Below are 12,647 nucleotides of genomic sequence, written 5' to 3'. Positions count from 1 at the left end.
ACCCAGGCTTCTGTTTGTCACTTCAGTGTCCTTTCCCTGCAATGGGCCAACCACTATTTTGAAAACAAGTCATGAAAACCTCATGATACCAATCCTTAGGAACAAATATTTAAATACAGGAAAATAAATAACGTAAGCATGAATATTTAAAGCCAGGAAATTCAGAATGTAATATTTGCACACTGGGATGTCTAATTTGTTTGCTCTGCTGATCAGAGCAGAAAATGTTTCCCTAGTTCTATTTGTATATTCATAAGTGGTAGTAGACAGAAATGAATCATCATTTGTACATTTTGGCAGTGAAAAGAAAAAAATCAAAATCAGCTTTATGTCAAGCAGCCTAGGGTCCCATGTTCTTCATATGCTCCTCTTTTGGCATGCAGAAGCAATTCAGTGTGTCCGCAAAAGGCAGGGCTGAGCAGAGGAGTACTGATGGGAACTTCTCAAATATTCCTGCTTAGAAAAAGAATTTCTTTAACGAGAAATAGTCTCATTCAGGAGTGGAAGGAGCATGCATGCTGAACACAGAAATGCAGAGCCATGATTTTACTGTAGAGTTTCTCCTTGGAGAGCCTTTGAAGACCCCATGTCCTCAGCCAGCCCGTCATTAGCTCCAGAAACATTCTGCCTTTCAGTCAATGTCATGGTGATAAGCAAACCGAGGTGTCACAGCCTTTGATAACTGTTCCAAAAGAAATAGAGCCAGACACTAGTTAAAGGCAACTAAGATTTTATTCAGTACTACTGCAATAGGGGATAGAGTTGAGCTCAATTCCAAAGGCAAAGACAAGTGGGGATTTATGGCCAAGAAAGGGGGCTGGGGTCATTGAATGGAAAACTACTGAGAGGAGACATCGAGGGTTAGGTATTCTTGCTAAATCTTACTTAGGATTCTTTTTAAAAATTTTTCCTTATTTATTTATTTACTTATTGGCTGCATTGGGTCTTCATTGCTGCATGCTGGCTTTCTCTAGTTGCAGTGAGCAGGGTCTACTCTTCATTGTGGTGCGCAGGCTTCTCATTGCTGTGGCTTCTATTCTTGTGGAGCACGGGCTCTAGGCTCACGGGCTTCAGTAATTGTGGCACATGGGCTTAGTTGCTCTGTGGCATGTGGGATCTTTCTGGACCTGGGATCAAACCCATGTCCCCTGCTTTGGCAGGTGGATTCCTAACCACTGCGCTACCAGGGAAGTCCCTTACTTAGGATTCTTGCTGAAGGCAGGCCTGAGTGGTCTGTTCAGGGGTGAGGAATGACTTAGCAGGATTCTTTGCTAAGACTGGTTGAGGCAGGCTGAGGATGGGCCCTGCGTGAAACCACAGAACATGTCTCAGGGCTTGGTGGAGCTCAGGTTCTAACTCAGCATGGAAAGAATTCAGTGAGAGGCAAAGTGATAGATAAGAAGTGATTTATTTGTATAGGATGCTTGTGAAGGATACAGCAGGTGGGCAAGAGGGCTCTGCCCAGATTACTCTAGTGAGCTATATTTTTGTAATCAAAGGAAAAGTGGGGAGGGGGAGAAGACCACCTTCTTCCTCATTCTTGAGTAGATGTCAAGCTTCCATCATCAGCTCCTCCTCCACATTGGGCGGGGGCGTTTTTCTGGTCCCTATATGGTCAAACCAGGACCATCATAGTGCTATTCAAATTAGCAGAAGGGTGGTAACATATGCTAAAATATGGTAAATCATCTCAGGTTTCAGTATAATGAGGATCTTCTACTTTGGAATGTCACCTTTCTCTTATATTTTTGTTTTCAGTGCACACAGAGGAGCATGCCTTCTGGTTACTGACATCAACCAGCAGGATGCAGGCATCATTGACTTGATGTATAGCTTTGTTGTTAGTTTCATTGCTAAGCAAGCCTGCTTTGTTTCACGATTTTCTGATTGCTTTCTTGAGTGATCATTAATTTACAATGGTCATCCACAGCCCCCTAAATTTTCCTCTCTAGCTATAATTCCTTAGTGGGATTTTTAAACTAGCTATTTGGTTATCTTACTCTATCCCTATCATGAGGATGAGGCCTCGTAGAGAAGCAGGTTCAGAGGAGCCTGTCAAAAGTTTGGTCAAGGAGAGTCTTTGGCAGAACCGAAGTTATCAGACAGGAGAAAATGCAGAAAGGAGTGCCCTTAAATTCAGGTGGGAGGCACTTCCCAGGTGGCACAGTGGTTAAGAATTCGCCTGCCAATGCAGGGGACATGGGTTCAATCCCTGGTCCGGGAAGATCCCACATGCTGTGGAGCAACTAAGCTCATGTACCACAATCACTGAGCCTATGCTCTAGAGCCCACGAGCCACAACTACTGGGCGCATGTGCTGCCATTACTGGAGCCCGTGTGCCTAGAGCCCATGCTCCGCAACAAGAGAAGCCACTGCAATGGGAAGCTCGTGCGCCGCAACAAAGAGTAGCCCCTGCTCACCACAACTAGAGAAAGCCTGAGCGCAGCAACGAAAGACCCAATGCAGCCAAAAAATGAAAAAATAAAATAAAATAAAATTAAAAAAAAATTCATCTGGGAAATGGATGATAAGGTACAGTATGTGATAAGGTAGAGTATGTAAGTAGAAAACTACTTTTAGAGTGGTGGCAGGGGTCAGGGAAAGGGGTCTGGGGAGGGAGGGCAGGTGTGAGGAGGCCCTCATGGGGCTGCTCTCAAGCATCAGGAGTAAGAATGCTGCCCAGCTCAGCCAGCATTATCCAGGACATAAAGCTGATTAGCAGATGCCAACAATCCAAGCACCCTTTGATGCCCTGGAAGGAAGTTGATATTGCATATCCCAGCTGGGGTTAGGAGTCATCTAATCCTGTTTCCAGGACTCCATTTGTGGCTCTTCCTGTACTCAGTGGAGGAAAATGTGCAGGAGACTTGGTTCCAGAAGAGGTAAAAAGAGGGTCTTGGGTTTCCTTTCATGGCACCTGCAGCCCCCTCCCATCTTAAGGACCAGCCAGTGGGAGGGGGTCAGAGGCAAATGACAAAAGATCATGCCTCAGGAAGGGCCCTGGGAAGTCCCTTCCTAGACTGGTTGAGAACACCCATTAGAAACGGCTGGAGGATGAGCTGAGCTGTGCCTGTGTCCCTCATGAGGGGGTCTTGAGGACACGGTCCCTTGCTTACACACACACACACACACACTCAGAGCAGCCACAGGAAGAGGGTCCCTAGGTAGGGCGGGATGGTGGTTGCTGGCCTGCTTTTCTCCCCAAGATCTCTCCTCCCTGCAGAGCTGTCCCCAGGTCAACACAGTATGTGAGCGGTCTGTTTACCCAGGTAGGGACACCCACCCCTCCCCCAGCACCCTGAGGACACACAGTATTTATGTAAATAATTGGGAATTTTTCCGTGGGCAGGTGGCACCATCACAAAATGAATGTTCTCTACTTTGCTCACTGTTGTGATTAAAGAAGAAACACAAAACATCTCAAAGTACAGTCTTCATGATATTTAGAGTTTAGCTACCTTCATCTTATAGTTCTGAGTTTTAAGAAAAGTCAGGAGCCTCTATATATAGCAAGATTTATATTTCTCGTAGTTCCTCTCAATTTTTTTTTCTTTCTTTCTCCCATCCGCCTATAAATTCCCCCGAGTCTTCCACGAGAACAGCGAATCAAGGCTTCAGCAGCGCGCTTCATGGAACAGCATCAACCCTCCGACAGAATTTCCCTTAGCCCTGGCTCTGCCAAGCGCGCTCACACAACCAACCCAGCAGGCTGGGCTAGTAGCGCACCGTGTCCGCGCATTTTCGTCCCATTTCACTGGGAAGCCAAGAGGACAGCGGGCGGCTGGGAGGGAGCTCGCGTCTCATCTGCTGGCGACCCCGCCTTCACCCCTGCTCCTTCATTTCGGCCGCTCTCCACCGCGCTTCGCGTCCCTTCTCTCTCCGGCGCACGCGTTCTGTGTTTTCCTCATTCACCTTGTTTTTTCTCTCGTGCTCAAGGGAATATAAGCTCCGCGAGGCAGGGCGCGCGCCGGGACGCAGGGCAAGAGGAGCGCTGTCGGCGTCCAAGGGCAGGGTGGGATCCTGACCTTTACTGACATGTTTGATGTTTTATTCATCACGAACTTTTTTTTTTTTGCATTAACTTCGAAAATTTAAAATATTGCCTCAGAATACTATTTATGTTGATCAACTTAGGTTTTTTTTGGCGCTAAATCCTTTAAATTCTGCGCCCCGCGCGAGTGCCTCACCCATCCCGGGCAGGGAGTTGAAACTAGTTTGCTCGTTGTTGAATCCCAGTGCTGGGCACAGTCATACTCTGGTGTTCCGAATAAAACATTCTCTAAGAACCTTCCCCTACTTCTTGCAGGGATCCTGCGTCCCCCCCTCCTCAGGGCGCAGTACTTCAGGGCAAACCCCGCGAAAGAACAGGGCCCAGGTCTCCCCAGCGCAGGTTCCCTGCCTCCGACAAGTGGAACCGCTCTTACCCTCCCGCATCGCCAGGACCCCTGGGGCAGGCGGGGAGGGACGGAGCGCCGGGTGGGGCGAGGGCCTGCGGGACCTGGGGCGAGGGAACGGCGGGCGGGGCTCACGGGAGGGTGCGAAGGGGGAGGGCAAGGGAGAGCCGGGGGTGGGGGGGTTGGGCGGGGGAGAAGGGTGTCGATCCCGAGCGCAGAGGCGGCGCGCAGCGCTGTACAGAGAGCTCCGCAAGTGGGTGGGAGAAGGGGGACGCAGAGGGGAGTGTGGGGTGCGGGGCGCGGGGCTGCCCGGAGGGGCGCAGGGGCGGGAAGGGGGGCGGGGCGGCTCGGCTCCCAGGAGGCGGGTGCTGGGTGTGCTGCGGCCGCTGCATCTGCGGTCGCGAGTGTCTGAGTGTCTCCCCCTCCCCAGTGCGGACGCCCCTGCTCCAGCAGGAGGCCGAGGCTCAGGCCTGTACTGAGGTCCGGGAGCCCGGCGGTGCGAAGGGAGCCAGACACCGCTGCCGGCCCGCAGGTGACCGTCCGCCTGCAGGTGATGAGCCACCGGCTCTCACTGCCGCCCCTCCCCCGCCGCGTGTGCCCGCAGGTGTCCGTGCGCTCGGGCTCAGCGCCCCGCGTCTCCCGCCGCGGGTGTCCCCGCGCTCGGCCATGGTGGACGTGCTGGGCGGGCGGCGCCTGGTGACCTGCGACGGCGCGTGGGTGGAGGCCGAGGCGGCGCTGCAGAACAAGGTGGTGGCGCTGTACTTCGCCGCGGGCCGGTGCGCGCCCAGCCGCGATTTCACGCCGCTGCTCTGCGACTTCTATGAGGAGCTAGTGGTCCAGGCCCGGCCGCCCGCGCCCTTCGAGGTGGTCTTCGTGTCCGCCGATGGCAGCGCGCAGGAGATGCTGGACTTCATGCGCAAGCTGCACGGCGCCTGGCTGGCGCTGCCCTTCCACGACCCCTACCGGCAGTGAGTGGGGACTGTTTGGGGTTCTGGGAGCTGTCGGGCGCGTCCCCCAACCCCCATCCCAAGCCCTGGTCCCCGCGCTTCTCCCAACTGTCGGGAGCTCTGATACCTGTATCCCCTCCCCACCCCGTTCGAGCCTCTCTCAGCTACGTGGTAGTCTGTGCTTTGGCTTCTCTGGGTGGCTCTAGCAGTTGGCTGACCAGAGCATCTACATCACCAGGGGGCCTTGGTGAGCCTGGACTGCCCTAGTCTCTGGCTCAGTGGGTCAGAGGCTCTGGGAATCTGAATTCATTTATAAGTTCTGGCGATGCTGAGGCTGCGGTCCAGGGAGCCCAGTCTGGTAATTACAGTCGGGGCCGCCCCACCTTACGGTGCAGGGAACTCACTGCCCCTTATCTGGAGATCAGGAGAGGGAGACCCAGAAAGAACTGGAGACCGCGGGTTGACTGCCCGTGGACCAGTAGTATGGGGCTGGGGGCCAGGTGCTGGGGGGGAAGTGTCAGGACTCAAGGGCGGGAGGAACCTAGTGCCAGGCAACGTTGTGGTTTCTTTTACTGGCAGTGACTGAAATTTCATCAAGGCATCTCCTGTTTTTATAACTGTAGGAAGAAGCAGATTCCTGGACTCTTGAGGAGACAGATGTCAGAGATGACAAAAATCCTTGTTCTCTGAAGGGGTCTTGCCCCACCCTTGCTTTAGAAGAGAGGTGACATGGCAAGGCCCCTCAGCTCTGCTGGATTTCAGAGTTTGTGAACAAACTGAAAATTGACCCTAGTGCTTTAATGGCTGTGGTCATGGGCTCCACAGGGGGGAGAAGGGAGAAGGTGGAGGGGAGGTGATAGGACCTGGGAAGGGGGAGGAAGGAGGAGGATGTGGGAGGGAGGGTGTGGATGGGGAGGAAGGAGGTCATGGGGGAGAGGAGGGAGGAGGTGGGGGAGGGAGGAGAGAGAGCATGGGGGAGAGGAGGGAGTGCTTGGGGAGGAGGGCAGACTTGGCAGGACTTTGTGGAGGATTGCCAGAGGGGAGTGGGGCATGGCACCGATTTTCTGGCATGTTGGAGTCGTCTGTGGTGTAAGAATGCACATGTAGGTTTATCACCTTTCACAAAGTTCATCACCCCACCATCCCCTTAACAGATATGGAGGTGAATTTCTGGGTGTTGTTTTATAGCAGCATGTGTTGCATTCTCTGGGGATTAGTATTCAGTTGTGGCATTACACCCCCCCCATTAATTATTCTGAGATGACTTTCCTTCTGGACAATGAAAAATGGGAGCTAACTTCAGAAAGTCCCCTGGAGGAGTAATTTTCCCCCAGCACATGCTTTTGGTGATGCTGAGGAAGAGGAGAGGCACAGGCCCTCAAGGAGGGTGCCTGCTTCCCGAGGCCTCACTCATGGCAGGAGTAGGAAAGGCACTGCTGATGAACCCAAGTGACCGCGCCTTACTTGGCGGACAGATTCACATAGCCTCACGTCTAGCGGTGGTTGTAAAATGAGCTTTGATTTGCTTATCGTTCGAGTTATACACAGCTTTTGAAAGAACACACTTAGTTTTGAGAATGACCTTGTTAGTAATCAGGAAAGAGCTCAGGCCCTGGGTGGAGTCCAGCTGTGAGATCTACGTGTGGGCTGACTGTAGGCAGTGTTTTCAACCACTGAGTATAATGATACGTCACATGATGGCGGAGCCCAGCGCACAGCGCTGATGCGTGACCTCAGAGACACATCAGCTGTGTCACCGAAAGCTCGGCCTCTGCGCTGGTGCTGGAACAAATCTCAAAGACAAGAGTTTTGGGTGAAGTAGAAAAGGACAGCTTTATTGCTTTGCCAGGAAAGTGGGACATAGTGGGCTCCTGCCCTCGAAAACTGTGTGTCCCAACCGGGGATGATTTGTTGAGGGTTTTATAACAGTGGTTCAAAGGTGGGGTCTCTGACAAGATTAGGGTGTGAGCAGGGCTTGCACTCCCTTAATCTTGTCTCAGTGGTTGGTCTCCTGATCTTGATGAGCTTCTCTGGTCCCTTTAATCTTTTTTTTTAATCTTTTTTTTTTTTTTTTTGGCTGCACCAGTGCAGCATATAGGATCTTAGTTCCCTGCCCAGGGATCAAACCCGTGCCCCCTGCATTGGGAGCACAGAGTCTTTTTATTTGTTTGTTTGTTTGCTTGTTTATTTATATTTTTGGCTGCATTGGGTCTCAGCTGCTGTGTGGGTTTTCTCTAGTTGTGGTAAGCGGAGGCCACTCTTCTCTGCTGTGTGCAAGCTTCTCACTGTGGTGGCCTCTCTTTGTTTTGGAGCTCCAGGCGCACAGGCCTCAGTAGTTGTGGCACATGGGCTCAGTAGTTGTGGCTCGAGGGCCCAGTTGCTCTGTGGCATGTGGAATCCTCCTGGACCAGGGCTCGAACCCGTGTCCCCTGCATTGGCAGACAACTCCCAACCACTGGGAGTGCAGAGTCTTAACCACTGGACTGCCAGGGAAGTCTCTAGTCCCTTTCATCTTGCCTCAGGCGGTTTTTTGGCTGCTCCTCCCTTGGTTAGCAACTGTTCGAATCTGCCCTTTGGAACTCAGGGAAGGTCATGGAGGCTGGAGTCTTGCCTACAAGAAATGGGGGCCAAAGAACCTCCGTGCCTGGGAGCCCCAGAAGGCCCTGCTCGATTTCAGCTGGTTGTGTACCAGCATTTTGCATCTGTTGTCCATTTCACAGCTGTGCTACTGAGGGGTAGAGACCAGTGCCCCTGGCTCTGGAACTTGCGCTTTGTGCTCCAGCTTCCTCTCCCAGGGGATGCTGAGCCTCAGCACAGTCTTGCTGGGGGTAGGGGTGGGGGTGGAGCTTGCAGTGCTCCCTCTGCTTCCTGGGTTATCTGGTCAAGACCCCTTTGGTCCACTGCAGGCGCTGAGCAGTTTAGGGCCCGGGGTGGGGCTGTGCTTGGCCATCTCAAGCCGGCCAGCCTCACCTTGGAGGAATCCGGTGGGGGGGGTGGGGGGGGGAACGGTTTGGGGAGAAGTTAGTTCCTTGTGCCTCCCCCTTCCCAGGCTGTCATTGCAATTTATAAGTTAGGGAATGCGGTGTTCTGTGGGAAATTCTTGGAGCTAAGCCCTAAATTCTGCTTATTCCAGCCTGCATTTTGGAATCAGATCGTGAGCAAAAATGGAAATAGCTGCTACCAAGGAGAAGTAAAGATTGTAGGAAGCCTCCAGGAGGCCTTTTGGGAAGTTCTTAATGTGCACAGAGCATGGCATTCTGCGTGGTGCTGTGAGACGGTGGGACCAGGACAGCAATCACTAGTCGGTCGTGGTGCGGGACCCCAGGCTGACACCTGTCATCTGCTGTCCGCTAGTTTTCTGCTGACCCTCCTGAGGCTCAGGAGGTGGTAGATCACCACAGAGCCCACCTCCCCACCCCCCGGGGTTATCCTGGGCGTGGCTGGAGGTGGCCATGCTGCAGATCCACATGCAGGAAGAACATGCCAAGAGCCATTCACCTCAAGGTCACTCAGATCTTGGCAGTGCAGGGCAGCCAGCGCACGAGACCTGGCTGCGAGTGCCACCCTTCTGCCTAGAGAGGCAGATATCTACTGGTGTCCCTACAGCTAGGGACAGCGCGGGCCCATGGTGGGCTCTCAGGTCCCGCCCGGATGCCCGTGTGCAGGTGGGTGAGAGGCCTGAGCGAGGGGGCGGCCCTGAAGACAGGTTCTGTCCTGCCTTCCCTCCCTGTGTTATGGGCCCAAGAGCCCAGTAACAGCTTGTGACTTTGCTGGCAGGAATTTCTGTCACGTGCTGCAGGTCAGTTCGTGTCTCACATACCTGCCTCTAGCATTTGACCCACACTCTCTTTATTTCCTGTTATCTCATTTACCCCTGTGCTCTGGACAGACTGGACAACTGATATTCCAGAATACTCCACACACTTTCCCACCTCCAAAGGCCATATACATACTGCATCCTCCAACCTTGGAGCCCTCACTTCTCTGCCTAGTAGCTTCTTCATTGCGCCCCGGGGGACACCGGGACCATGTCTGGCCCCAGACGCCTGTGCCTGCCATAGCTCGAGCCAGTGCCACCCCTGTCCTAGGGTGTGTGTCTGGGGGTTCTCTGTAGTCCCTAAGGTTGGACTAGACATTGTTCAGTGCTTGGTGCCTACGGGGCACTTGTTTGATGGATGTTCAGAGCAACTAGAGAGATTTGCTCAGTAACAGTCTGCCAGTGGCTGAGATGGAAAGAGACTGGAGCCAGAAGTTGCCATGGCAACCCAGAAGCAGTCGTGCCAGGGATAAGGATGCGCTGCTTTAGGTGAAGGGAGGGAGCCAGTGCTGCAACTGCATGCAGGGCGGGGAGGAAATGGGCGCTCGGATTTCCCCGAAATGGTTAAAATGTTCCGAGTTATCACTTCATTCTGCCCAGCAACAAGGCTCTTTCCTTTCTGAGGCTTGGTCTATTCTCTCTGGACACAGTGCCCAGGGGAGATGGAGATGACTTCGGGGGAGGAGGGTGGTTATGTGTCTCTCCCACAGGGTTCCAAGGTTACAGCTGTCCCCAGGCGGAGGCTGCCAGGGTGGAGATTTGAGGAAGAGCAACTAGAGCAGTGAAATGTCTTCAGACCTGCTCCTCGCTCCCCACAGCTCCAGGTGGTTCCTGATATCCCTGTGTTGTCCCTTTTTCCTTCTGGATCTTGGTAGAGCTTTGCTCTGTTTTTCAGTCTAAGAACTGGGTTTGGTTTTGTTGTTCACCCGTTGTGGATTCATTTCCTACCCCAGTGATTTCTGTCCTTAGTCTTGTTTTGCCTTCTTTCTACTTTCCTTGTAATTGCTTCATCACTGTTTTTCTAGCTTCTTGAATTAAATGCAGCATTCATCTACATAGAGGCCTTTTAGTTTCTGATAAGAGTGTGTAAGACACGACTCTCTGTGTCTAATTGTATCCATAGCTTGGGACCCATAGTATATTCCGTATTGCCCTGTTTTAATTATTTTCTAGTCTGCATTGTGATTTCATATATAGTATATGGTTATTTACTTTTTAACTCATTCCAAAAATTATTGCTTATTGGTTTCTAATTCCATTATGTTATGGTTGGATTACGTGGTCTGGTATCATTGATTATTTGAAATTTATTAAGATCCCTTTATGACCAAGAACATGGCTGGTTTTGTCAACATTTCAAAGATGTTTGAAAACAAGGCATATTTTCCCTCTGTTGGGTGTAGGTACTGTGTTTTTTTTTCCTACTTGAATTAAGATTTGTCTTGGACCTGGATACCGGAAAGCAGCAGGAAGGCCCTGATGAAGACGTCACAGGGGAGATTTGGTAACAGGAGGGTTTCAAGTGCATTTTCCCTTCCACTCAGGTTCGCAACCCTGAGGGTGACAGATGAGGGAAATCAGATTACTGTTAATATGAGGCCCTGGCAAGCTGGCCGTGGTAACAGGACAGGGATTTTCACCCAGCTGTCCTGTCTTGAGGGCACTAATTCCTGCGAAGGTTATGGGGAGACCTGCAAAACCAAGAAGGCAGCTGCTCCTTTCCGTAAATGAATACAAATAATTTTGTAAAATACTCAAGGCGTTACATGTGACAGTAAAATGTTTCACCCATAATATTAATTAGTGTGTCCTTGAGTCTGTAGGGCAGAAAGTCTAGTAAGCATTTGCATTTATCTAGAACTCATGGAATTTTAACTTTTGCCATTACAGGTACCTGATGTATTTAAACCTCTTGAGATATAGGAGGGATACAAGTTTACTGGGTTACTTGTGGGTTTAAAATTGCACTGTGTGGGACTTCCCTGGTGGTCCAGTGGGTAAGACACCATGCTCCCAATGCAGGGGGCCCAGGTTCTATCCCTGGTCGGGGAACTAGATCCCGCATGCCGCAATAAAGATCCCGAGAGCCACAACTAAGACCCGGCCCAGCCAACATAAATAAATAAATACAAAAAAAAAAATTCTGTGCAATTCAGCAGCCACTAGCCACATGTGGCTACTTAAATTGAAAACTGACTAAAACAGGGAATTTCCTGGCAGCCCCGTGTTTATGACTCGGTGCTTTCACTTCCGTGGCCGGGGTTCAGTCCCTGGTCGAGGAACTAAGATCCCGCAAGCCACTCAGCGCAGCCGATAAGTAAATAAATAAAATTAAACTAAATTAACTAAAACAAAAAATTCAGTTCTTCAGGCTCACCAGCCAGATTTCAAGTGCTCAGTAGTCACATGTGGCTGTGGCTGTGACATTGGGAAGCACAGATACAGAACAGCCCCATCTCCTCTGGGACAGCACTGGCTTGGACCCAACTAGCAGCAAGAAGAAAAGAGCCCAAAGGAATCCTCAGTCCAGTGGGAGGGCTCACCGAGCGGGCTGGGTCCTAAGGCTTTGCGGGCTCAGCCGGCACTGGGGAGGCGCTAGTCCCTGCAGATGTGCAGCAGCTGGCCTGCCCCACGCTGACCCTCCGCCACCCTCTTCTCTCCCGCAGTGAGCTGAGGACCAGGTACCACATCACGGCCATCCCCAGGCTTGTGATCGTGAAACCGAGCGGGGAGGTCATCACCGACAAAGGGCGGAAGCAGATTCGGGAGCTCGGGCTGGCCTGCTTCCAGAACTGGGTGGAGGCAGCTGACATCTTCCAAAATTTCTCCGGTTGAGCTGGGGGGATCTTTGGAGGCCTGGACAGGTGTGCGTCACTGCTGTTGCTGCAGTGTGAACACAGCAGAGAACAGGAGCATCCTGTTTCCTTTCTCGATGCTGGTGGTTACTTTCAGAGCAGAAGCCCTCAGCTGTGATAGAAAGAAAATATTGCTCAGGGAATGCCCTCCCTGGAGCCTTGTTTGTAGTTGTTTTGATTTTTCTAACATAGCTTTCTTCACATGAGCGTGTGTTCACATTGAGCTATTGGAAATCTATGCAAAACATGTATTTATACAGGCTCTTCAGGTAAAATAGCATATTTATTAATACATTTTCTGGAGCTGTCTTTATTTTAATGAGAAGGTTTCACAACTATATTTGTTACTAAACTTTGCAGAGTCTATTTGCTTTAATAAACAAACCTCTTTCCACCTGAAGCCCTCTGAGTTCCTTCTTTCTCCTGGTAAATCAAATGCCCTTACGAGGAAAGTGAAGCACTTGAGAAATACCATTTTCTTGGGATTTTTTTTTTTCTTCTCTTTGTTTTCTTTTCTTACACTTACTTTTTTTTTTTTAATTGGGATAAAGTTGTTTTACAATGTTGTGTTAGTTTCTACTGTACAGCGAAGTGGAGTTCCCTGTGCTATACAGCAGGTTCTCATTAGTTATC

General features: G+C 51.2%; 1 protein-coding gene across 1 annotated transcript; it reads left to right on the top strand.

The window, feature by feature from the left end:
* The first annotated feature begins 4,582 nt into the window (after nt 1-4,582).
* On the top strand, nt 4,583-12,287 carry NXNL2 (nucleoredoxin like 2). Its single transcript, XM_057724363.1, has 3 exons — nt 4,583-4,648; nt 5,000-5,363; nt 11,826-12,287. The coding sequence occupies exons 2-3, from the start codon at nt 5,062-5,064 to the stop codon at nt 11,992-11,994; spliced, it is 471 nt and encodes a 156-aa protein (XP_057580346.1). The 5' UTR covers nt 4,583-4,648; nt 5,000-5,061; the 3' UTR covers nt 11,995-12,287.
* Nucleotides 12,288-12,647: the final 360 nt, after the last annotated feature.

Source organism: Hippopotamus amphibius, chromosome 2 (genome assembly GCF_030028045.1).
Source record: "Hippopotamus amphibius kiboko isolate mHipAmp2 chromosome 2, mHipAmp2.hap2, whole genome shotgun sequence".
Lineage (NCBI taxonomy): Eukaryota > Metazoa > Chordata > Mammalia > Artiodactyla > Hippopotamidae > Hippopotamus > Hippopotamus amphibius.
This window is presented reverse-complemented; position numbering and strand designations above follow the sequence as displayed.